The 26,514-nt window shown below is 45.8% G+C and overlaps 1 protein-coding gene across 7 annotated transcripts in view; it reads left to right on the top strand.

Moving 5' to 3' along the window:
- The window catches only part of cacna1g (calcium channel, voltage-dependent, T type, alpha 1G subunit), a 106,354-nt gene that overhangs the window by 28,138 nt on the left and 51,702 nt on the right, over nucleotides 1-26,514 (top strand). For 5 of the 7 annotated variants that reach the window (XM_036527658.1, XM_036527633.1, XM_036527625.1 and 2 more), the window contains exons 6-17: nucleotides 427-519; nucleotides 1,405-2,257; nucleotides 3,279-3,673; nucleotides 13,666-13,817; nucleotides 14,056-14,241; nucleotides 15,157-15,271; nucleotides 15,880-16,035; nucleotides 19,095-19,160; nucleotides 22,238-22,331; nucleotides 24,092-24,270; nucleotides 24,513-24,998; nucleotides 25,262-25,362. In XM_036527658.1, coding sequence (XP_036383551.1) covers nucleotides 427-519; nucleotides 1,405-2,257; nucleotides 3,279-3,673; nucleotides 13,666-13,817; nucleotides 14,056-14,241; nucleotides 15,157-15,271; nucleotides 15,880-16,035; nucleotides 19,095-19,160; nucleotides 22,238-22,331; nucleotides 24,092-24,270; nucleotides 24,513-24,998; nucleotides 25,262-25,362 — 2,876 coding nt within the window. The remainder of the gene's footprint in view (nucleotides 1-426; nucleotides 520-1,404; nucleotides 2,258-3,278; nucleotides 3,674-13,665; nucleotides 13,818-14,055; nucleotides 14,242-15,156; nucleotides 15,272-15,879; nucleotides 16,036-19,094; nucleotides 19,161-22,237; nucleotides 22,332-24,091; nucleotides 24,271-24,512; nucleotides 24,999-25,261; nucleotides 25,363-26,514) is intronic. The other 2 variants (XM_036527666.1, XM_036527641.1) reach the window with 1 other exon arrangement.

Raw genomic sequence — 26,514 nt, 5'->3', positions numbered from 1 at the left:
AAATCAATTAGCCGTCTGACAGCTTTTCATCTTGGTTTCACACTCAATAACATCTTGTAAATTACTGAAGTGGTGTTTCTTTTTCCCTTTGATTGCTCTGTGAGCGACAGAATGCGACGGGGGGTCGCGGCAGTGGCAGCGCCCAGGATCTGGGCTTCACCTCGCGGTGCACTCATGCCGGTTCGCAGCGTGGTCACCACGCTTCCGTGGCACGCTCTTAAACGAGGCTGTGTTACTGAAGCAGTGGCAATAATTCCTTTTCTGTGACCACAAACAGACTAAGGAGAAAAAAAAAAACCCTTTTTTTGCTTTTTTAGTTTTTAGCTTTATTAGCATAGTTTTGTTTGTGTGAAGGGAATGTTGTTGTTGAGAAGCTTAAGGCAGCTGACTCCTCCCCTTTCTGTCTCTCCTTCCCTCTTCGTGAAGGTTATTACTCTGGAGGGATGGGTGGACATTATGTACTTCGTGATGGATGCCCACTCCTTCTACAATTTCATCTACTTCATCCTCCTGATCATAGTAAGTAATGCGCGTAAAGCGGTGAGCGGCGGCAGCAGCCCCTGCGAGCGGCACCGGGAATCGTATCGTAGGAGGGCGCGCCGCGGAGCGCGGGGTTAAGCTGCGTGCCACAGTAAACAGCGCCGTTCCAACTTGCCTGCTATAATTGATGCTCGCAGAGCCATGTGCATTTCTTTAAGCGAGTACAAAGGAATCATCTCTTCAAGCTCACATTCTAAAATGTTCATGCATGCTGAACTTGCAGCGGGAACATGTGCCGGGGAGTAGTGAATCATGTTTTATTTGGCCGCAACGGTTAGCTGTAATGTAATGGATATAGTGCTGAGCACTCCATCACACGCACCTTCAGATAGGTATTATCCAAAGGCTGCCGAATAGCTGGCCTCTGTGTCCAGCGGCAGATGAGATTCCTTTGTTGGAGAATAGGCTGTAATAAATTGGAGGACACTCTGAAACCATACCTGTGCTCAGTAATTGGCACTCAAAACATTTGTGCCGACATGAATTCATGTTTATGACCATTAAAAAAATGGGCTGCAGCAAACACAGAAATACAGAGGTGAAATGAGCTTTCAGATATAACCAAATACAAAGACCTTCTAGAAACAAACTGTTCTGTTGTACAGCCAAGTATAAAATGTTTGCTAAAGGTCTTTGATTCCATTGATTGAATAGAAAATATAATGAAAAGGAGGTTCATGAAGAATTCGCACTACTGCACACACCTGTAGTAATTGCAATTGTATATACCTTGCTCACTTGCTGCTTAGGTATCTGAAACTAAGCAGCAAGATAGCAAAATGAATGTCTTTATGTATTGATCAATCATTTTATCCTATCAGTCAATAGCTGATGAAATGGGCTGATGAGCCTTTCCGTCCCCAGGTGGGGTCCTTCTTCATGATAAACCTGTGCCTGGTCGTCATTGCCACGCAGTTTTCCGAGACGAAGCAGCGAGAGAGCCAGCTGATGAAGGAGCAGCGGGTGCGCTTCATGTCCAACGCCAGCACGCTGGCCAGCTTCTCTGAGCCGGGCAGCTGCTACGACGAGCTGCTGAAGTACCTGGTGCACGTGGTGCGCAAGGCCAGCCGGCAGGTGAGCCAGCTGATGCGGGCAGCGGCTCTGAGGGCCGGCCTGAAGCTCCGAGCCCCACCAGGTCCGGAGCAGTCCTCGCACAAGAGGCGGCGGCGGAAACAACAGCAGGGCTCCGTCCACCACCTGGTGCACCACCACCACCACCACCACCACCACTACCACCTGGGCAACGGCAGCGTCCACCCGGACCGGCCGGTGCCCGAGCTGGCGGACGTGGAGACGGGTTCACTGCACAATGGCAACGGCACGGGTCGCCTGATGCTCCCGGCGCCCGTGCCCGCCACCACGAACCCGGCCGCCGTGCCCTCCGTGCCCCCTCCCACCCCTGGCAGCGCCGAGTCCGTGCACAGCGTCTATCACGCTGACTGCCACTTCGAGCCTCTCCGGTGCACGCCCTCCCCGACCTCCGCCGCCGCCCCCGCCTTGCAGGGCATCAAGAGAAACTCTATGCCCTGTGCTGTAACGGCGGCACCCAAGAACTACCCCACCTTGCACCCCTCCTCCTCCATGGAGCAGCCCATCCAGAGGGCCCTGGCAGACCCGGCGGGCAGCAGCTGCGGAGCCAGCATCCTCACCAACCTCAATATCCCCCCGCCTGCCCTCAGCACCAGCCAGTGCCTGGTGGAGACACACAGCCCCACAGGTAGTGTGGCTACACCACCCCACAGAGTAGTGTGCCACAGTGCTTGCCTTTATTCTACTATTCTTGTACGATGCACTGAAATCTCATTAACAGAGGTGGACACCCCGGCTGCAGAAAGTAAAAGTCCTACCATGGATTTGTTCTGGCCATTCACTAAACAAGGTGATTTCACTAATTAGCTCCTCTACCTGGATGAAGAGTTGTGCTAATTAAATTCAGCTGGTGAAGTGCATGGGTGGAACAAACACATGGCAGGACTTTTACTTTCTGAAGCCGGGGTGTCCACCTCTGCTTATTAATCGCACAGCACCTGTATATTCAGTATCAGACTCTGATTCCCAAAGACTAGGCTCTCAGTGCCCTCGCTGACTGGAAGAATTTTGTGGCTGCCATGAACAGCCATAGTTAACACGGTGTGGTTTCATTCCTGACCTTTTCTGGGTTTAGTTAGCTACTTAACTACCTAAAAACACAGCCATAGTATTAATGTGATGTACATTCTTAGCCGTAAATCATCCCACCATCAGTCTTGTATATCTTCTAATCAGCAAAGGAGCTGGGAGTGGAGGCCAGCAGGGATCGGCCTCCATTGTCAGATGTGCAGCCATGGGCTATTAACAATACGTTGTCTTCACAGAGTGCTTTGCTCAAAGTCTTATCTCTCTAAGGTCATAAAAACAGATGAAATACAATGTATCACAGAAGAAAAGCACATACGAGCGAGAAGATAAAACAGGGCCCTATTAAGAACAGACTGAAGGAAACGGTTGAAAAACAAGTAAAATATGATTCTCGTTGAGTATAGCCATAAACCACTATAAAAATGGTCTTTCTGAATGTTTAATTTTAATGTAGCCAATAACAATTTTCACAGCTGGTTATTTTCCTGTGGAGGAACTGCAGATAAAGAAGAATGTCTGAATTATGACAGTCTGCATGTATGAAGGTCTGTTTGACTGCATCCTCAAGCCAGTAGCAAGCAAATAATGAGATTTAATTTTCTGTCTGTTTGTCCCTCCAGGTCCAGGCAAGGGTCCCTGCAAGCTGTCCTCGACCAACTGCAGCAGCAGCAACCTAGACACCACCATGACCTTTGACCCCGAGAGCTGCCCCTACTGCGTCAAGTCTGCGTGCAACGATTCAGAAGGCACGGAGGGGAACGAGACCCCTGACTCAGACAGCGAGGGGGTGTACGAGTTCACCCAGGATGCGCACTACCGGGACCGAAGGGACCCCAACAGGAAGGAGGGCTCTGCCAAAACGAAACTTGGGGCTCGGACACGGAAGGTGCTTCGCTTCTGGAAGCTGGTGTGCGAGACCTTCCGCAAGATCGTGGACAGCAAGTACTTTGGCCGGGGCATCATGATCGCCATCCTCATCAACACGTTAAGCATGGGCATCGAATACCACGAGCAGGTGGGTGTTTGGCACGGCCTCAGCCACTGCCATGGGGGCCACAAAAAGCCTGATGGTCTTAGTTCAACGGCACGATATATGCTTAAAACGAGCACATGAGCTTTGTGAAAACATAATGTGGGTTGGAGAATTTTTAGCAGATAATTTTGAATATTTTCTGACATTCACCCAAACAGAATGTAGATATATTACACTGCACTGAGAAGTGAAAATATTAAGTCAGGTAGAGAGTAACCTCTGCTATCTCCCTTATCCCAAAGAGGGGAGGGTGGGGGTGGAAACCGTGCACAATGTCAAAAGTTGCCCCCAGACTTCGCAATCTACCACAATCACAGTGGGCACGAGTGGCCTGAAAAAGAGATGGAGGCCACCGTCCACACTTCTCAGCGCTGCCGTGGCCTCTTTTTTGGTTTCTGGGAAAATAGATAGCAGCTGATAGGCCATCCCTCTCCTGCCTAATGGCCTGTGAACCGTCTCAGTGGCAGAAGATAAAAGCTTTCTCTTTGTTACATGGGAAGAGAAACGAGGGTTTGTGTATTATTCCTTTCAGTAAGAAATAACAGTGCCAAAGGCCGGGCCTGAGTCACTGTAATGTATAGCTCTTATTTAAGATCCACCATGGATCAATGTTTCAGTGTCTCAGCGCATCTCCACCTGAAGCCTCATCAGTCCATGATAATTCATTCCCACACAGACGTTTGAGCGCCTGTGCGGGTGAGTGCCTCTCAGGATCAGTGCTCTGCTCGTGAAGCTGAGAGACAGGCTTTTGCCACATGGGCCATGATACTGAAGCAGAGATCTGTTGTATATTTCAGAGGAAAGTGGCTTGGTCGTCATCTATAACACTGTCTAGCGCTGTAAGGTTTTTTTTTAGTGCGCAAAAATGAGATTGATGCATTCCAAAGGTCAAGAATGCTCCAAGCGTGAGTCGAATAATATGTGTTTTCCAGTGACAAGCAATTAACAGTGGTCTAAGCACAATTGAATCCCTCTCTAAACAATCACATTGCTTTGTGTACACTTCCATTGGCCATCAGCTGTCTGTAAACCCTGCCTTGGGTAAATCTCAGTAACAGTGATTCATGTGGAATTCCCAAATTCAGAACTTTCGCACAGCCGAATCGGTGTTGTTTATGGGAGTGTAATTTGGGACATGTGATGTGTTGGCACATGAGCGTGAGTGTGAAGGCTGGATTGATGAGTGGGACTGCCTGTGAACATCTGAAAGTCATTGCGCTGTGTTTAAACAGTGCGCTCACACGCCTCACCCTCTTCCACATCCTTAAGGGGCACGCTCTCTGGTTAGTGCCCGTCGGAGACGCCCACTTGCTCACTCTTGAAATTGTTATTTTTGATGATATTTGTGCTGAAAGAGAGAAACGGAAATTTCTTTCAGAAACCCTCTTTTGGGCTAGAGTCCCTCTGCTCAAATTTTTTGATATTGATATTGTTTAGAGAGGAATTCAGTTGTGTTTTTAATTTTTTTCATATTAGGCACTATCACATATTCTTGAGTCAGTGGATCCTTGAATTTATATGGTGCCTTTGAGAGCATACCCATTCAATGTCTGTTCAATCAACCATATACCCTCCGTTCTATGGATCTAGGCCTATTATCATTCAGCTGATGGCTGTAGCTGCTTTATACATGGTTTTGGAATATTCCCAATGCAATATTACAGCATCAGTGTCCCACCCACATTTTGAATTAATGACCTTCTGGTCATACGTCGTGCCATAATGACTGCTTTCATGTGTATGGGTCCCTTGAAGAATCTGAGACAGATGTCATTCTCTTTCGGCTTCCATAAGCTTCTCTGAGCCTTTGCGTGGCTTAATCACAGGACCAGGAATGGAAAGTTGTGGATGACGTTTTCCTCTTGATCGGGATGAATCTGTCTGGTTTCAGATAGCTTTCTGCAGATTCCCAGGGGATTCTGTAAACCCTCTAGAGGTTCTTTTCGAGCGGACCATCTGGTGAACGGGAGACGGGACTGGAGGAGGAATTCAGATTTACAGGGTTACTCAGGTTCTTTGACCCAGTCCCTCAGCAAATAAAAACAGACGCCAACCTGCCTAATTGCATCTGTTCTCTTTAACTTTCCTGGAAGTTTTATAGCCCCCCTGCACCCCCAATACTCTTCTCTCTCTTCTCCTTGTTATTCCCATTTTCTCTTTTCATTGTTTTTTAGAACACAGGCTAATGTTCTCTAGATGAGATTTTTAAAGTGATATGGCCTAAACTGAGCTCCCTTATCTGTCAGCATCCAGAAACATTTTACTGGCCACCTTCTTAGCCAAAACATAGGTGTCTATGTTTTGTGTGTATGGGGGGAATCTTTCCATGGTCTGTTGTTATTTCAAAGTTAGACAGAAAGACAATGATGGACTATTTCCAGGCCTAATTTATCTTTAACCAAGTCAAGTTATTATGCAACCAGAGCTAATTTTGCACTGTTTTTTATTCGGTGTAAGTACACGGTCCCCTTGGCCCTAGGAAATGGAGAGAGAAGTGACAGATGTAAGAGAGACAGAGAGGGAGAAAAGAGATAGAATGGAGAAAGAGGGGAGAGAAGGGAAAAGGTTTATTGAGCCTCACATTCCAGAAGGAGGGCCTGCCCAGCTCCATGCCTCTACCAGAGCCAGACTGTGTTTCTTGGAAAGGGGACCTGCTGAGCTCTCTCTGACACGCTATAGCTCCTCAAGTCTGACCGTGCTCTAACTATTTAAAACAATTTTCAGAATCAAGAGTGTGGTTTTGATTTGAGGGATCAGATAGCCCCCTCCCCCAGAAAAAAACCCCACAGCTCTCTCTCTCGCTCTCTCTCTTTCATTCTCGCCTTCCCCCTCCGTCTCTCCCTCCCTCCCTTCCTCCTTCCCTGCTGGCTAAAAGTCACGTCAGCTTGCTGTGCCAGAGTGAATTGTAATTGTTTTGTCTGCTTTGTGCTCCCTTAAGGAATAAGGTCAGTGCACTGTGCTCTTTAAAACGTAGAGTGAGCGGAATCCATCGTGCCTCAGGGCCTGTGAACAAGGCCACTCCTGCCAGTGTAAACGATGCCCTGTTAGCACCTCAGGCATCCTGGCCCTGGCCGTCCCCTGCAGGATAAAACTCTGCCACGAGCGCTCTGACCTATGTCATCAAACACATGACCTAATGGCTTCTAAATTCTTCATTTGGGATTGTAAGGTTTAGAGGAGACTTAGGGAGGACCAGGAGAGCCAGAGGAGCTTTTAGCTCAAGTTTAAACTGTGGAATGCTGATCTGGGGCAGTTCTGTCCAGTGTGCCAAACCGCTGTACCTTTATTATCTGGTGCTTCTTAAGCCCAAAAAACAAAGCTTTCAGAAATAAAGAATGCGTAACTTTCGCATAATATGTAGACATGTTAAAAATTGTCACATCATTTTCTAGAAGAAATAAAGGTGGTATCAAACACTAAACTATCATGGTAAATTTGACCCTCATGGGGGGGCAGCTACAGAGTTGCAATGCACCATCAATTTGATCTGATGATGTCATAAACTTTAAAACAGCTGCAAAAGAGAGCATGAGTATGTAATTGCATTAATCAGTTCTAATTATGATATTTGTGGCCTCATTAATCATTGTAACTTGTCATACAAGGCAGCTTACAAATGTGTAGTGTGGCTCCTTTAAGGGCTGGCTGCACCAGGAGAGGCTGCATCTTTGGGGTTATTAGATCAAGTGAGAATGATTTTTTTTTTTCTGTTTCCCAAGGGAACAAAGTGAAACCACAAAACATATAAAGGACCTTTAGAAATCCAGCAAGTGTGTTTCAGGGGGAATTCTACAAGACAAACTACTCACACACATGTATAATGGATGCAGTGCGCGGAGGAGAAGCAGGCCAAGCACACTGCTTCTGTAGCAGATCTACAAGAACAGCGATGAAGTATTCATGGGCAATGTGGCGGAATGGATGTGTCCAGCAGGCTTTTCCGTGGCCTGCCCCTCATGCTCTGCGTGCTACTGTACCCCCCACAGCCACAGGGACAAAGAGAATTCTTACATAATGGCAAATTAATAGCTTGGTTTCCAAATCAGATCCGCCCAGGCTGTTTGTAATTATGAGCAATTGGAAATTAATAAGCGCATTTAATTTAATTATTGCTAGTACCAAAATATGTAGGCCTATAAAAATAGACATGGTCTCCTGGTTTCCCTCCCTAGAGGAATTCTTGGTAAAAAAAATAGTTGTCAACTTATTTGACTGAGAAGGGAGTTGTTTGTCAGATTTTAATATTGATTCATGTGCTTGCTCTGAATAGTACTATGTGCATATGTTTCTGCTTGTGTGTGTGCACATATCTCTCTCTCTCTCCTTTCCTTTCTCTCACGTGTGTGTGCACACCTTCCAATAAATGTAAAAGGGCAAGGGAAAAAAGTTTGCCGTCCAAAAATCACTTTATAAAGCTGTTGGCTTTCACAGTGGTTTTTGTTCATGTTACATTTTCATGACTTACTTTCACCTCCTTCTCAAAAGGTATCAGTTGCGATAACTCGGTTTATAACCTTGTTAAGACCCTCTCTTGTCTAATAGACTGACCTCCGTTGCCTTTCATTAAAATGACTGATTCTTCATCTCTGATCTTCAATAATGACAAAAGGCCAGTGAATCTGGGAGATAATCTGCAAACGTGACCTTGTGGTATTGTTTGTGTCTCAGTTTTAGAGGTCTTTGTGGGTTTGTAGGCCATTGCCTTCCTGCTTTTTATGCTGAAAGTCATCTTCAGTAAAATATTAATTCCACAGACAGGGATCATTCAATCCAACATCTTCCTAATTAGTGTCATTTTTTGTTAACAGATTGTGGCACTGAAAGCTAAACCAAGAGTTATGCATTTTCTCATTGACACCTAAACCATATTAAAAGAGTAATAAGCTGTGCAGATATGCGTGTTTTACCTGACTGGTGTCTGGAAAACCGATTCAGTATATGACCTTCTATGCGCAGTGCGTTGTGGAGAGTACAGGAGCAGCATGTGATCTCCTTCCCTGCACACGGACCAGGCTGCCCATGGCATGCACAGCCGTCCGCACGCACCGCAGTGCCTGCGTGTCCCCGGCGGTGCATGCAGAGGAGAGGAGCGGGGTCGCCTGGAGAGCCTAAGGGCAGGGAGAGCCGCCTATCTCAGACACGCTCCAGGGCTCCGCTCCTCCTATCTCTCACACGCTGTGGGCCGCGTGTCTCGCTGGAGTGCGCAGGCCAACCTTCCTGTAGCCCTTCGCAGCAGCCGGCCCAGGGGAGGAGCGGTGTGCGGGAGGGGGGGGTGCAAGGCCAGGGGCAGATCTGCTCTCTGCGAGCACGCTTTCCCTCATGTTAACAGCTTTACCTTTTATGGTCTCCTGATGGAATACTTGTCTGGTCGCCAAAAATGTGACACATGATTCCAGGCTCTACACTATTTATGCAGAGTTGATTTCTGTTTTTTAACATAAATGTTTTCACTCTTTTAGCGGTGCCCCCCCCCATGCACTTCCATCCATGACACAGAGACAAACACACACTTGCGTGTCACTAACCCCCCCCCCCACCCACCCACCAGCAGGTCCTGCATAGTGATCCTGGATGAAGCACTGTGTTGTGGTTATTGTTGCTGTTTCTGTTGCTGAGGAAGGTTGCAATGTGGCTTTGGAGAGGCTGTGCTATCAGCAGGGTGTCTGCGTTCTGTCAGGATCTCCTGTTGGCAGCCGGAACCCAGGAATGCTCTCAGAGAAGAATCTGGAAGCCCTGCTCTCAGTGCAGCGATCTCTACCTCCTGCCAGTAGTTCACCTTGGCTCAGGTGGTTAGCAGTGGCACCACTGGTCAGCAGTAGGCTTAGAGGGGGCAGTCAATGTGTACAGGGAGGATGTCCTGCTGGAGCAAAGGTCAGAACTGGGGAGGTCCCCTGATCGCAGCACAGTGAACCCTCCTCAGCTATGAAATATGAACAAACTAATTAATAATACAGTGATGTGTGGTAAGAGGCACCAGAGCAGAAAGATATGTTAAGTGTGCCGTGATACACTCTTTTATAAAACAAGCTCAGGTGAGGATGTTTCAGCACTGAACACTGAATTAGGATGTTTCAGCACTGAATACACTGAATACATCAGAGAACAAAACTGAATGAAGGCTCCTCGATCCTCCCCGTTCTCAATCCCATAAACACTTTGTAGCGGTCCTCTGTTGACCTCACACAGAAAGCAATTTAACATGATTGCGCCTGTTCTGTCTTCCCTGCATTTGCTGATTTACACTTTCTTTACGTTCCCCTTTTATTGTTTTGTCCCCCTTGACATTTTAGCAGACGACTATCCTCCGCAGCACTTAAAGTCAAAGTCTCACAAAATTTTCAATTTGTGATACACCCCCAATTAAAATAGCCATGGCAAAGCTTAATGTGAAAGCCTTTTTGATTGCAATTGTTTTAACAAGTCGATTTGTACCACCCGCCAGTGGCGATTAGTTTCAGAAAATCCAAGAATCTGCTTTAAGTGGGTAGCAGCCCAGTGAGTCAAGACAAGAGGTAAGCACTCAGGCCCAGAGTTTGCTGGGATTTGGTGCCTGTGGCAGATAGCTGTGCCCTGAATGAGGGCAGTGCTCCCACAGAACTGGGATGAGTGGTTGGGTATCAGCATACACAGTCTTGGTGTTGACACTGACTGACATCAACCAGGAGTGAAAGCATCTTTGTAAACCACAGTATGCAACACAGATCCAAGCCTCCTCTGTGCTCCTGGGTAAACCCGTGTCTGTGTGCAGATGGCCAAGAGGTCCTTGCTTCTTATGTTATGAACAGGGGCTCTGATATAAATCATTTGCTAAGATGGATTGAAAGCGCATTTATTTTAACATGTTTTTATCGGCATTGTTAATGAGAAAACAAACTCTCTCACGCTTGGAGAGTGGCCACTGCTGGCCTTTTGCCTGCCAAGAAAACATTCTTAAAGCGGTACAAAATAAATAGTTCCCCAACACAAAATGTAACACGATAATAGAGTCTCCCCAATGTCTAAGCGGTTTTGACAACAGTGAAACAAAGACCCATTAGGGTACCTTATTCTTAATCCAGTACTCACTGCCCCATCCCAGGAACAGTTGTGCCACTGGTGGCAAGCAGCAGCAAATAGTACTGAAGGATCTGTACCATAAATGAGACAAAGTCAGACAGAGACTTCTACCTATGAGGTAACTTGCAAACGGTGTAAATTTACCATGCAGCATCTATCAGAGAGCACAACATGGACTCTCTTTGACTCAAATGAATATACAGTAAGGCAGTGCCCATCCTGGATTTTGCACAGGCCCAGTCAAAATCAGTTTTTTCCCTGGTTGGAGAATTACAATTGGGCCTTGGTTATGGAGCTGCTAGGCTCTTTTTTCTGCAGCAGTAATCAGTAATCAAAAGCCAGCTGGTGATATACAGCTCTTGAGACAAGACTGTCAGAAGTACGGTCTCAATTCAGCACAGAGTGCCTGTGTCTGAGAGTCTACGAGCACTTGAAACGGTCTGGTGTTTTCCAAGTAGCATCGAGACGTTGGGGCCCCGGGCCTTAATGTAAAAATAGAGGAATGCAGAGAAAACACAATGGCAACGTGGTTCCCCTGGAATGCAGACAAGATGGACGGGGGTGGTGCCGGGCCTGCCCTCAGCAGATACGGGCTGCGAGGGTGCTCACCGCTCGCGATTGTCCATGCTTCCTTTCCTGCTACACAGCTGGAGTCCCCAGAGAAGGGGCCGCAATTCTGAGAACTGCGTAAGTATATCTGATAACGATAATGCGGTATTCAGCGTCGCCCTGGGTTTGCCTTCACTCAGAGGGGAGGTTCTGCAGGTTTATAGGGTGATCTCACTACACAAGCGGCACTCGCTGGAAATGAGAGTGTCCCGTCTAACCCAGCGCCGGTGTGCCATGTGTAGCTATAGTGCTATTAGGAGTCATTTTCTGCCTGTTTATAGTCACTGCAGGAGGGTCGGACCATGGAGAGTGTAACAAATAGCAACCGCTTGGTATCATAACTTACCAAAGAACACAATCATATTAGATTATTCTTAACTCAATTAGCTGTAACATGTTATTTTTCATTTCAAATGCTGTACGTAATGCCTTTCCCCCCCTTTTATTACATTGCTGAAATGGCTTTGCAGATCACATCATTTACAAGAACAATTAAAAAGTTAACCTCGAAGACTTTTGCCTAGGAGAAAAAATGATATACATTTGCTTTAAGGCACACCATGCATTTAAAATGTTTACTGTTATTTTTGTGATAAGCAAATGTTTATTGCCTGTGGATATGGTGCTATTTTTTGAGGACATATTTATTAACAGGAACAATGCATGGTGTTTTTGGAATGCTTAATACGTTTTAACTTGTTTGCCAGTTTTCCTTTCATATTTTTTTTTCCACAAAGACATGGAAATATGTGCATGTGGAGATGTAATATCTCTTGTCCAATCCTCAAACACTTCATAAAAATATTTCTCCACATAATATTTTGTGGTCAGCAAGATATCTTCTAGTGGTATATCTGTTCTTTTGACATCACCAGCTCAAAAGAGTTTAGTGCTGGTAATTTAGATAGTGCTCAATACAAATACATAAATAAATAATAAAAACATCAGAGCACTTGAGGATGCAGGTAAACCTTTGTGTCCATTTCAAGACTATGATGTATGCTAGAACACTGGCCTATGGGATTCTGCAACCCTATGTCGCTTGCTGACTTCTACCCTCTGCCATTCTTAACCCTGTGCGGGTAATCACAGAGTGGGACTCAGCTTGTTCCTGAGGTTGCAGTCTTTCAAGGCTTGTCATTTCTTCCCCTCATATTTTTCACGTTACTTCTGTAGAGGCATTGGCTATTGGCTGAAAAAAACAGGAAATGGACAAACCAGTCTTGCCTCACTTCCTCACAGCTCACTTGCATGAAATCTCTGCCTGCTGTGGTTTTAGATGTTTAAGCCAGTTATAAAAATAATACAATAAATAATCCCTCTAAAGAAAGAACAAGTAAATCAGAATCACACCACATGTGTAAAAACACAAGCCTTTTTTTCTTGGTCTACAGTGGATTTGTGGAAAATTATTCTTTGTGTAATGTGACGTTCTCAGTTGGAATTCTATTGCACCGAGTTCCAGGATCCCTTCAGAGCCACATGACCGGAATTAGCTCTGCCTGCGGCCTGTGTGTATATTTTACTCTGTGTAACATAATCAAAGCTGGCTGGTGGCAGAGATACATTAGCGCAATACCAGCGGTACGGGGTGCTGCTAATGTAAGCAGTCCATCTGTCATTAACAGTCCAGGGTGGTCTGCCGTGTTAATGATTTTCCTGAAAAACCTATTAAGTACTTTCAGTGCTCTCCTAGGGTCTTGTAGTTCTCCTCCAATGTCTTATTTGTTACTGTGATGTAGCTTTCTGTATTACATACTGTCAGATACATACTAATTCAGTGTATATACTATTTTTTTTTCTAAAAATTGTATTTCTCTTCACTTCCTAGTACATTTCCTACTTTAAAGGGCTAATTTGTATTTGTGGTATACCAAACAGGTGTGAAATGTTAACACAGCTTTAGAGAATCATTTGTTTGCTTCTCTCTGTCTTTCTGTCCTCTTGTTGAGCTGACATATTACCAATACGGTTCTTTGAAAACACTGTGCTCGTTTACTCCTCATGGAAACTATATTGATAACACTGATGTGGTGATTAAGAGACAGAGTGAAATGAATTGTTAAAGAATTAAGCATGGTAGTCCGAAGGTAATGTCCCTTACCCAGGGTGTTAGCTTCTGAGCAAACCATTTACTCATGTGTCCTTTTCAGTTCAGCATTGTCTTACTGGCAGGCAGTGTTGAAAGAGCAGGGATGTAACAGAACATCATGCATTGGTCTGTTTCTCTCTCATCTCACCCTCTCTCTTCTCTCTCCCCTCCTCTCTATCTTCCTCTCTCGTTTTCCCATGTTGTCTCTCTACCCCAGCCTGACGAGCTGACCAACGCCCTGGAGATCAGCAACATCGTCTTCACCAGTCTTTTTGCTCTGGAGATGCTGCTGAAGGTGCTGGTGTACGGCCCCTTTGGCTACATCAAGAACCCCTATAACATCTTTGACGGCATCATCGTGGTGATCAGGTGCCTTTACCAGTAGTGCATGTGTTCCTACTTCGCATCACACAAACCACTGCTACAAGGATGTTCATTGCAAAAAGCAAGTTTCACTTAATAATAGTACATTTCACCTTTTTACTGGTGATTAATCATGGATCAATAGAATTAGTGACAGTTAACTTATTGACTTGTATTTGTGCTTGTACTTCATCATATCGAACCCGCCCTCCCCTCTGTCTCATTTACATACTTATATAAACAGTGTGTGGGAGATAGTCGGGCAACAGGGCGGCGGTCTCTCCGTGCTCCGGACCTTCCGGCTGATGCGTGTGCTGAAGCTGGTGCGCTTCATGCCAGCACTGCAGAGGCAGCTGGTGGTGCTGATGAAGACCATGGACAACGTGGCCACCTTCTGCATGCTCCTCATGCTCTTCATCTTCATCTTCAGGTGAGACCGACGGCAAGGGAGGATCATGGGAAAGAGATTTGTGGAGGGAAAGAAGAGAAAGAGTGTTAGGAAAATGAGAAAAATGATGCTGTGAAAGTAAAGAGGAGAGGACAAAGGACAGATTCTATGGGGTGGGAGGGGAGATAGTTTCTTTGAATTCTCAAACAGGGAGGAAATGCACAATGTGCAGAAGTCAAATAAAAATAGGAGGTTATGCTCTAAAATTAGACGCGGTTTATTTGTGACGTAGATCCGGCATTTCAGTGCTCACAATGCCTCCATAAGGGATAATGTGCATACCTACCGGAACACAGTAATTATAATCATTTGTTAGACTGCAGAGCGGCACAATGACAACCATGTTCTCATACTGTGGCCCAAGCAAGCATCTGAGAATTACAGAAGGTGTATGAGCATACGTGCTGTGGAGCAGTGTGTGGTGGGGAGCTGTGATTCAAATCCCACTGCTCCCCAGAGCTCGATAAGTTCCGTGCAGCAGGACTAAACTGATCAAGACGCGAGAAGCTTGATGTTTCCTCCCCAGCCTGCATCTCTGATCAGCTTGGCTGGAGCTTGGCAAGCTTAGCAAAAAAAAAAAAAAATAAAAAAAAACCTAGGAAGAATGCACTGTGGGCTCCTCACTGGAAATATGTAACTAAATAAACACCCACTGTTTCTGTGAAGAGGAGCCAAGTTCACCAAAGCAAGGACAGCATACTGAGGGCCTAGCACAAACCTTGATTAATGGATGTTATTTAAAACAAAAGAGAAATAAAACCATAAAAATCGATTGAAATACTTTACCTTTCTCAAACTCTCTTCATCTTTATATCTCTCCCTCTTTCTCCTTCCCTCACTCTCTCCCCCTCTCTTTCTCTCTCTGTCTCTCTCTCTCTCTCGCCATGTGTTTGACAGTATACTCGGAATGCACCTGTTTGGCTGTAAGTTCGGCTCAGAAAGAGATGGGGACACACTGCCAGACCGCAAGAACTTTGATTCTCTGCTGTGGGCCATTGTCACTGTGTTCCAGGTGAGACACAGGGATGTCTAGGAAAACTTTGGGGTGCAGCTGTAAAGATTTAACTGTTTAATAACGCCTCTTTTAGCACAACTCTGGCATTCTCAACAGTGTCCCTGGTACTTAATGCTCTTTTAACATTTCATGTCCCAAATTATGTTGATCATAAGGTGTATAAATATATGGAATAGTAAAGTATACTTTTACTGGCATTAACAAGTATTTTTTCACTCAGTTCATTAATTCATGGAACGGATTACTGACTCTTAGTGGAAGCGGAGCATCTCAGAGTATTCAAGAATATTCTGCACACACTACTAGATTCAATGTGGACTGTAGGCAAAATGATGAACCTAGCTGGGCTGAATGGCCTGTTCTCATTAAAAATCATACGTACTTATTTCTAATACTATGATGCAGTGTTTGAATGCATGATTGGTTTCTGTGTTCAGAATTCCTTTTATATGAATATACAGCTTTGTTACAGGTGAATGTTGGCGTGCTAAGTTTTAATGTGAAAATGTTTTATGTGAATACGGAGTGTTTTAATACGATAAGCTTGTGTGTGTGTGTGTGGGGGGGGTGAGCGTTCTCCTGAGGGTGTGTGCTTCCTGCCACAGATTCTGACACAAGAAGACTGGAACAAGGTGCTGTATAATGGCATGGCCTCCACATCCCCTTGGGCAGCACTGTATTTCATTGCGCTCATGACCTTCGGCAACTACGCTCTCTTCAACCTGCTGGTGGCCATTTTGGTGGAGGGGTTCCAAACCGAGGTAACCTCAGCCTTCGGCAGCTTCAGCCTCCGTCCGCTCCTTTATTCCACTCTCTCTCTCTTTTTCACGTTCCCTCTCTCTCACTCTCTTTTCATTTCTCGCCCCGTCTCTCTCTCTCTCTTGTCCAGTTATTACTCATTTTCTCCAGCCCTGGCCTCCCATGTATGTCTCTCCTCTCTGCCCCTCTCCCTCCTTCCTTCCCTCTTCTCCTCCTGTGACATGTATTATTCAGTGGGCAGCACGTCGGACCACCGTGGGAGATGTGTGCTTATATTTAACCTGGGCCAGTCGTATGGTCTCCTCGCTCCCCATCCCACATTCCTTCTTTTGTTTTCCCTTCCCGTTCCTTTGTCGTATGAAACTCTTTATCACTGACCACATAGCAGAGATTGCTCACTGACATCTCAAAGGCAGAGAGGAAAAGGACAGCCCTGGGAAGAAAAAGCTGAGTTGATGTTCTTTTAAGATTTATGTTATCACAGAGGCCAGGTATAACATGTTTCATTATTATTTTTAATTGGTTTTATCGTGGACCTTGGTGGAATGAGACTCAATCATGGGCTATCAGGATCTGTTTTAATTGAATGTGGTCTCCCTCTATTTGTGAGCTGTAACAGCACCTGTGCTTTGATCCTCTGAGCTTTCTGTGAAGGCAGCAGGGGACAAGCACATGTTTAAAAGATGGAAATTGTAGCAGAGTATCCCGGTATGTCTCAGTAAGCGAGCAGTGGGAGGGTAAACGTGCGAGATGTGCACAGTGCACGTGCACCAGCCTGGTGCACTGAATGGCCCTCCCACGCAGTGTGCAGCGGTAGGTCCCAGTTTCCCACACTCCATTGTCAAGGCTCAAATGTATCAAGCTAGCAAGATTCAATAAGATATGAGGATTTGGTAATCAAGCAAAGAAATATTAACCTGATCCTCTCCTCTGAAGCTAAGCTTTTAAGGGAAATGTATCATTCTGAGTCCTGCTAATCTGGGCCACCTCAGAGTGAAGCTCAAAGCTGGATTCTGTCAGAAAAGAAACTGTGGGCTCAGCAGTGTTCGCTCACCAGAAATAAATGGGGAGAGTCTCCTTCACATGCATGCAGCACAGCTATACTGTTGCTGTCAGTTGCAATATATGGATGTGTGTATGTGCGCATATTTGCATGTGTTTGTGTGTGCATGTATGTGTGTGCACATGTATGTGAGTTTGTGTGTGCGTGTGTGTGTGTGTGTGTGTGTGTGTGTGTGTGTGTGTGTATTGAAAGACAGGTGTGGAGCCCAGACCCTTTCCACTCCCCCATGATGGCACAGTGCTCAGGGAGAGACGGACAGAGAAAAAGCTTTGCATCAGTGCAGCGAAGACAACATATTTTCCATTCTGCCCTACACTGCTCACAAAACCTTAAATAACAAAGTCCGTGTCCAAAATGCTCATGTGCTTTCAATCTCAGAGATATTCAAAGGCATGACTGAATGTTGCTCTATCCGGTTCTTTTCAGCTGTATGTTACTTTATATCACTCCTCCACTCACCTGTCTTGCTCCTCCTCCTCATGGATCTGTGAGAGAGCAGTTAGTTTCCATTACAGCAACCATGCTGAACTCATGGGACCAGCCTGAAGCTTCATGCTGGGTGGTGACACCTCAGGAAAAAGCACCTGTGTTTTGGCATCTAATATAAATGTGATTCACCCTTGCCCATTTTGTGACCCATACTATATAAGAAATATAATAGTATGTGCTTGTGATACCCTTCTGTGCCCGGTGCTTTGGCCAAAAGGCAAAAACTATTCCTGTATTAGCCATCTAACAAGCTTTTTGCATGTTTGTAAATGATGGTAATGGCATCTCTCTGTTCTATCTTCCTTAGTTTCTCTGCCTCCCCAAAGCTGTTTGCTTAATATTTTTGGTCTTGCCTCCTTCTCTGCAAACGTGTAGCTTATTTTTAGTCGACCGAACTTTACAGTGTGTCAGGGTTGCTAGGGAACAGCAGGGTGAGTGACGTGTGTTGAGAACAAAGATACACTGGCTGGACAGATGCCCTGTCACTTCAACTCTGCTTGTACCACTGTCCAGAAAAATATCTGGAAGCGGTAACACTGCAGTGATTGGACATTCCCGGTCGGAAGGCTAAGTGGTGGTTAACTGACCGTTCTAGCCTTTCGCTCTTGTTTTTGGCTAATCTGTTTAATTGAAGTGGAATCGGAACGATGAATTTGGTTTGAAGTGGAATTAATAGGGTCTACATCGCTCTGGAGTACTTCAGAGCATTTATTTCAGCCTCCAGAACCTGAGCTCCAGGTTGTATTGGCAGCCCTGTCAGGTAGCCTCAGACCCCAGGCCAGAGTCCTAGCCCAGACCAGAGCTGGACCACCAGGCAAATGTGCTTGTAGCGCTTATGTGGGAGCCTCACTGCTGTCCTCCCCTGTGCTAAGGCAAACTGAATGCCTCCAGCCCCACTGCTCTCTGTCACCTAGCACCCCCATCCTACCGTGGAAGCCTGGCACTCAGGCCGAGCTTGAAAGACTGTTCATTTCAAAATTCCAATATTTCCCTTTCTCTGGGGATAGAAAATGAAGAACCAACATGTGTTGCCCTTTACGTAACACTAGAAATGTACGAAAAGGGAGCTGCCATTTTAATGTCCATTCATTACAAGGTTGCAATGTGACGTGAAGCTCATTAGAGGAAACGGCAGCAGATGAAACTGCCGTTTGTATTTGTACAGCACACTCCACTGGTTCTGACGAGACAGAATTTTGCTGGGAATATAGCGCACTGTATAGAAAATCCATCTGAAATTGACATTGTTCTATGACTGCCATTACAGTTGAATGTGGATGCTGTTCAAAACACTGTTAAAGAAACAGGTTTTGTCTCTGTAATGTTGCTACAGGCAGCATCTTAACTCTTTTTTTTTCTTTGCATGTATCTAAATGCGCTGTCAGTGGTTCCTCACCAGCCTTGAGCATGCTGTATCTCTCTCTCTCTGCGTCTGGAAAGACCTTGTGCTCTGTCTACCGCTTCAGCCGCCTTTATCTCTTGATGAAACATTACACATTTCCACTTTAGGAAGTGTCCAAGAGGGAGGAAATGCATGGCCAGCTCAGCTGTATTCAGCTGCCAGTAGACTCAGGGGTATGTAGCACTCCGCATGACTTCACCGCTGAAACTAACCAGGAGGACCTGACGTTTGTGGACAATGTCGCTTGTGGTTGTTTTTTTTGTTTTTTTTTTGTGAAAGCAGACTTGATTTGAAGTCCCTTTTCAAGTTCACAGGTTCAGTGCTTTGGCTTCAGGCAAAGGGCAGCGTACGAATCATTCTGAAATGTTGTGTCGAGACTGTGTTTCATCTGGCTGGGAGGATGCATTTGGGATTTGTTGTAAGGTTGTAGTGAAATCAGGCATTTAAGCTACTGAATGAAAAAAGGCAATTATTGCTGTTGATATGTTATTCAACTAAATGAAATTGAAAAAGTACACTTGTAAAGAAAGAGGTTTTGGTACATAAAAAAAAATCAAGATTCCCAAATTAAATCTTATATTTCATTTACAGGGAAACATTCAATCTTGGCCTCTCACCTCTAAATATGTAATATTTGTAAATATGTAAATATTTAGCTGTGGATGTACTGCATGCAGTATTTCATAAATATAGCAATGTTGGATAAAATATAGCACAGCAGAGCTGGATAAACTGGTTTGAGGACTAATGCTGCTGGCATGGTCTAGACTGGCAATGACGATCGCATTGCTCCTCGGCAGCCAAAGCACTGGTTTGGGGTGGCAACACTGCACACATGCACCTGGCCCACTGGAAGGGACTTTGAAGAGGGTCTGTTTCGTGCGTGGTCACATCAAACATGTAATGTCATCTCCGTGTCTCTGGACGTCACATCCCGTAACAGAACTCATCCTAGCAGCTGTGGTAGGTGACGCAGTTTGGGAGGGGTGGGCACTGCGGAAGACCCAGTGTGGCGGAGGGTCCATGGCCTCCCCATGGCTCTGTGGCCCTCCTCTCCCCAGCTCGAGCGTCAGTGATCCTCCCTGCCAAACACAAACACAGCCCCCATCACTCTCAGCAGGCCTGGAACCTTTTAATTGAGCTCCTCTTGTGGGAACGTGTCCATTATTTTCAATGAGGCCCCTATATCAACAAGTCCGGTCTAGTACTCCTTCCCTCCCAGAAGCCCTTTGTAGGCTGAGGACCTAAATGTGTAAACAAGCAGCATTTTAATCACTTTTTATTTTCCACTGCCACAGCATCTCTTGTTTGGAGTCTTAATTGATTTTTTTAATGTTAATTCCAATTAGACTGCCTTCTGACTTTGGATAGGATTTCACAGCATCTATCCCCTTGCTTTTCTAATTAATTCAAATCTGTTTTGATTTCAGTATGGTAATTATACAGCATACATACAGTACATCTTCTGATCATCTGAGTCAGTTTTTATCATACGTACAAGAGAACCGCCCTGAAAAAACATGACCAGTTAGGAAAAAAAAAGGCTAGCTGAATTTGTTCTTTAACCAGGCTATTTTCTCACAATTGAACCCCCTTCTCTGCTCAGAACGGAAAACGGGGAATAAGGACACAGGTAACCATACCCTGGCCTGACAGGGGCAACCTTCAGCCTGCAACAGACCAGGGAAATGAGCAGGGTCCGTGGCTCAGTGATGGGCATGCTGTGAGTAAACAAGGAGGAAGAAAGCTATAGATAACCTCTCCTCTGACTGTCCCACTGGCTAGCAAGGGTGAGAAGGGGTATCTGGGTACCCAAAGCGCTTTGTGATGTCGCTCTGCTCAGTTCATCCTATCACAGCTGTGTCTCACCAGGGGCAACGCTCCTCTCTCCTGTCTTGACTGGTTGAGCTTGTTCACAGTAGGTGGACTGTGGTCGAGGTGTTTTTTGATGTGTATTACTCGCTTTGCTGTTGTGTTTGCTCCTTTGACAAGAGCTTTTCACTGTTCCCTGTTTCGTTATAGATGTCATGTTGATTTACTCCTGTATTTTGTATGTATGTGCAAAGATGGTGCAATGATCTCATTGGTTTGCACTTTATTGAAGCACAGTGCTGCTGTTTGTTTACATTCTAGGAAGAAAATGGACATTGTTGCATTTCAGGACCAAATGGTTTAAAACCAAAGAGAGGCATTGCACCCATGTCAGAAAGTTTGTCAGAATTGTCATCACTGTCAATCAGAATTCTGTGTTTTGAATACAAACCAAATTGGAGTCTGCAGCAGGTCAGTATGATGGGTATGAAAGCAAACTCGGGAATGGATTTATAATAATCAGTTTGCCATTAATTCTAACCCTAGCTTCCCAAGCTTGATTGGTTGGTTTATTAAGATACTCTTCCTCATCTCTTTTTTTTTTCATTTTGAAAATCAGGCCGCTTTCAGATTGGCTGCAGTGTTCCATTTCAAAATGGGAAAAAGTAATTTGTGAGCTTAAAGCAAGGAAATGAAGAAAGAGTCCTTAGGTCCTGAGATCCACAGAGCATAACCCCCCCCCCCCCCCCCCCCCCCCGTCTGAAGAAATGCCCTGGTGGAATGGGACCTGATCAGGGAAAGCAGAGCTGAGAAAACAGGCACAAACAGTTCTGTGATTCTGACAAACCACACCGGGATGATTATTTGTATTAAACCACACTGAAACACCCTCTACTCTCTGTGCTGTGAGCTATTTTCTGCAGGGAGACTCAGGACGGGGATATGGGCAAAAAGCAGAGCCTGGGGATATAAATAGCTGCATTTATTTCTACAGAGTGGGAGCAGCGGAGATCTGCGAACAGGAGCTCCCGTGTTCTCTCGTTAGAGAAAGGAAAACACATAAATTGCAACAATTTGGAATTATATTCAGATTCCAGAAAGACATTCAATTTATATCTATAACATTGCAATTGTGACATTTTAACAACAACAACTAAAAGAATAAACAATTTGTAAGAGCCCCCCTGTTGGTTTTTGAGTGTGGTATAAGACAATGTGCTGGGACTCTACCTGCATGTGTGCACTGTGCCCGTAGAGACTGCCTCTCTGTCCCGTACTGTCCGCCCTGTGGCCTCCAGGAAAGGAGGCAGGGAGACAGCACTGTCACCCACCTGCCTGGCCTCCTTCCCTTTCTGCCCCCTCCACTACCCCCACCGCCCCCACTCAACCCCCCCCTCCCCTTTATCTTGACCCCTGCCCTCTCGCTTGTCTGACGAAGGGGGACGCGTCCAAGTCTGACTCTGAGGCTGACTTCTACACGCGGAGCATGGAGGACGTCTGCGGCAGCAAGAAAGATGTGTCTGCCTCGTCCGGTGAGCCACACGCACTGCTTGCTACATACAAATGCACTTTAAAGCAGAGAAGGCTTACACCAGACTAACAAGAACAGAAGGAGAAGGTTACACTTTCTGAACGGCGATGTCTGCGATGGAATTATATTTACTTGACAGCGGAATGGATTATAAATGCTTTGGAGTGCGCAAGTGTGAACTTTTTAAGATTTCGTTTTGTTTTGTTTTTCAAACTATGATTCATACCCTGGACTCAGCAAGAGCCTAGCATAGCACTTGAATTAGTAATTGTAAGGCACTTTGACACAGCTTATCACATTTAAAGTTTAATGTAAGTGTCATTTCGAGCACATATCTAATAAAGTTAATATAATAATTCAGATAAAACCACTTGCTCACAGCAAATTATAACATTATAAATACTCTAGTATCATAAAACTCCAGCATAGCACAAAGTTGTGACGTGGGTGGTTCCAGGCGATTAGGTTAGGCATTTAGTGCAGTTATATAAATGAGCACCAACAATTTTACAACATTTATGGATTTAGTCAAGCTGTGCCAGCAAGAGCCAGATTGTATGAAAAGAGGTATAGATGGTCTTTTTTAGCTTAGGATTGTTCTACTCGAAAGCACACCTGTTGATGCATTATGTTTAGACACACCTACTTCTCCATAGCCTGCTTCATAGGATTGGATTTATACAATGAGAAATTATAAGTATTCCTGCTTTCAGAAAATGGAAAGCAGCATGATTCAATACTATTGAGCACCATTGAAAGGTATCATTGTTTGATCTTTGGACAAAAGGTACAGCAGTCCATGAATGCAGTCTCAGGAAGAAAGTTGAGCCTACACACTTACTGATATAAAATATAAGACATATTCATCTAACTCTCTGTATACAAGCTTAGTATTCTCCCCCTACTTTCTCAAGATCAGGGTTTTTTTTTTCTTGCAAAGAATGGTGAATCATGTCATCCATTTTGCAACGGGTAAATTTAAAATTTAATTTCCCCACCTTCATGATGGGTAGGTATCCAGATTGAAAATATCTGCATTTGTTTTAATAACTAAGAACACAATCTTATTTGAAATCCTTTCATGGTTTCATCACCTTCCTCAGGCTATCAAACCCGCACACAGAGAACACATTACTCCCCGCCTTCTCTCTGTGGATTGCAGCAAATTACATTTGTAAATCATGTTGCTGTGACTCATTCTTTAAAAAACCGTTCTTGATCACTTAAACACATAAACACAGACCCCAACTGCTTCACTGAGCTGTAGATACAGTCTCTTCTTTGCTGGTTTGTGCCTTACTCTGTGCAATTTAAATGTATATCCATTTTAAGCAGTGTGTTTCATGCTAGCAGGCATCAGAGCACAGGGCCCAACCATCCTCCACAGTGCATTATGTAGGCTGTAGCTGGACAGAGTGAAATGAGATGGGGTAAACCTGGGTTCAAAAACTATTTAAGAAATATTTCAATGAAATGGATATGGCTTAAATGGATTGGAAGAAACAGATTTACACACAAATCAGGAAATAACCTACTGTAAAGCAGGTTCTTTACTTTTGATAATTTCCATCTAAACTGTAAATAATTCAATACATTTTACTTGCTTGATGCAGGGACACTTTATAGCCCCATTTAAAATCCTTTTGCTTGTGCAAGTAAATTCTCTCACCAGTTTTTAAATTTCTGCAACATGCAAATGCACTGCACCAATATAGTAATCAGAAGGTTTCCACTGCCTCTCCCCCTCCCTCGCCCTAGCAGTGGTGCCCATCAATGGACATGTGGATATGAAAACCAGCCTGACACCACCCCTCATCACCCATACCGCTGCCACGCCTATGCCTGTACCCAAATGCGGAGGGGACCCGGCATTGGGCTACGAGTCCCGAAGGGGCAGCAATGTCTCGGTGGACCCCAGCTGCTATGACGCAAAGTCTCCGGTCAGTGCTCTCATGTTCAAACAGCCACTCACTAACAAGTCTGAAATACTTACATCACAAAAGTCAGTACATGGATTGGCCAAGCAGGCAGGGACATTTTTTCTTGGTCTGAAGTATTACTTTTCTAATGTGTTCAACCATGTATCACACCCCTGTCTGATGTTTGTACCACTTGTGCCTGGTTTTGTCTGAGGTTCTTCTCTTTGTGCACCAACCCCCCCTCCCTCCCCCCCCGAACCCAGTCGAGCGCACGCAGTTCGCCGTACGCTCCCTGGAGCACTGCCAGCAGCTGGAACAGTCGGCGCTCCAGCTGGAACAGCCTGGGCCGGGCCCCCAGCCTGAAGAGGCAGAAGCGGCAGTCCGGAGAGCGGCGCTCGCTCCTGTCGGGGGACGGCCAGTCCAGCTCCGACGAGGAGGGGGGCGGCGGGGGCACGTCGGAGGGCGACGACGGGTCCCTCTCCAGGACGGACTCCCTGCACCACCCGCGGCACCGGCGGATGGAGTCCATAGAGACCAAGAGCTCCTTCGACCTGCCCCCTGACACCCTGCAGGTGCCCTCGTACTTGTACCGCTCGGCCAGCATGCACAGCACCCGGCCCCCGAACCTCGGCACAGCCGAGCACCAGGACTGCAATGGCAAGAGCTCCCCCACCACCCCCCTGCCCCCCCAGCTCTCCCTGGACGACCCGCACAGCGAGGATGACAACGGTGATGAGGAGGTCAACATGGTGAGGAACAGACGGAGAGCGCTAAATACAGCAAACCATGGCTGTATTTACAGCAGAACCATGTGATATATAACATTCCTCTTTTATGTTATTGGCTGAACACGTCCCTGGTTGCCTACACAGGCTTTAATTTATAGATTATTCATTCATGCAGATTCATTGCTGTTCCTGCTGGCAGAAAACGTGACTGGCAAAGAGAGCACAGGAAACGATTGGTCACGCAGTGTCACATGGTCTTAATGTCTGACTCTCCTCCCCCGCAGAGTCGCAAGGCCAGGCTGTTCAGGTGGTTCGAGAGGAGGCAGCCCGAGTGGTGTCGCCAGAGGACCACCTGGTCTCTCTACCTGTTCCCACCTCAGTCCAGGTGAGCCCTCTGGCGCCGGGTCCATGAGAGCATGTCACTCTTGTCCCCCCTGCGCGCTGTGCCGGGGGAGAGAGCGGCCCCGCTACTACACGTGACCGAGGGCGCCCGGCGCGGCGGAGCTGGCACTTCTGGGGCAGGGGCGGCTGTGCACGCGCGACGCCTGCGCTCAGGCTCAGGGGGCTCCGCGTCTCCGCCTGGCTTTGAAGTGCATGTCTGTTCACATTAGACGTCATCCAGAGTGCGCTTATTAGGAGAAAGAATAAAGGCGAGCATTTCACATTACACTCTGGCAGCGCTCGCGCTGAGCGCTTTACTACAGTAATTAAACATCAAACAAGGAAGAACCATCCTCCCCACGATCCCCTGACGTTGCACCCTCCGGCTCTGATTTTCAGTATTTTCGGCTGGCTTTCTGGCATGCCTTTGCTGCACCCCTCCCAACCAGGCTGGAAAGAACCTGTACTGTACACAGCTGTCATTATGGCGACTGTCTCTTAGTCTTTGGTTGTCCTCCTTTAATGGACCTGTGCTGGCATCAGTTAGCCACATGATCTCTGTGCACTGTTAATGATATTGCTCCACTGACACCGGCTGCTTCTTGTTCTGGGGTGAGGGGAGAATCTTGCACACTGTATCCCTTAGTTCAGCCACTCATTGGACAGACTTAGCCTTTTGGGAGTCTCACAGGAACAGGCCCTATGTAACGGCACACAGGGTAGATGAGGGAACAGGGACAGGGGCGCGGCTCCAAGAGCTGTATGTGTCGACTCTCCCTGTTTCACCCCTCTGTGGAGAAGCTCACAGTCTCCAACCTTGCCGAGAGTGTTGGCATGACAACACACTTGAACGTCCCTGCTCTCTTCCCTCTGCTTGCATAACTCTCAGTCTTAAATATGAATATTGTAGTATCAAAGCTGAGACATGGGGAGCAGCATTACACTGTAGTCTTCCACTGTACAGTCCTTGTTATTTTTTTAAATGACAGAAAATTACGGATTTAGTCGTAAAAATGACCTTTGAGACCTTATTGCATGTGTCAGAATCGACAATTGAATTTTATTTAATTCAAGTTTGACTCATGCAGAATTGTTGATTATATGCAATTTATGAGCCATTTGCATTGTCTTCATTTGGTAATTACACATTTTATAT

This window comes from Megalops cyprinoides, chromosome 1 (genome assembly GCF_013368585.1).
Source record: "Megalops cyprinoides isolate fMegCyp1 chromosome 1, fMegCyp1.pri, whole genome shotgun sequence".
NCBI classification, from domain to species: domain Eukaryota; kingdom Metazoa; phylum Chordata; class Actinopteri; order Elopiformes; family Megalopidae; genus Megalops; species Megalops cyprinoides.
This window is presented reverse-complemented; position numbering and strand designations above follow the sequence as displayed.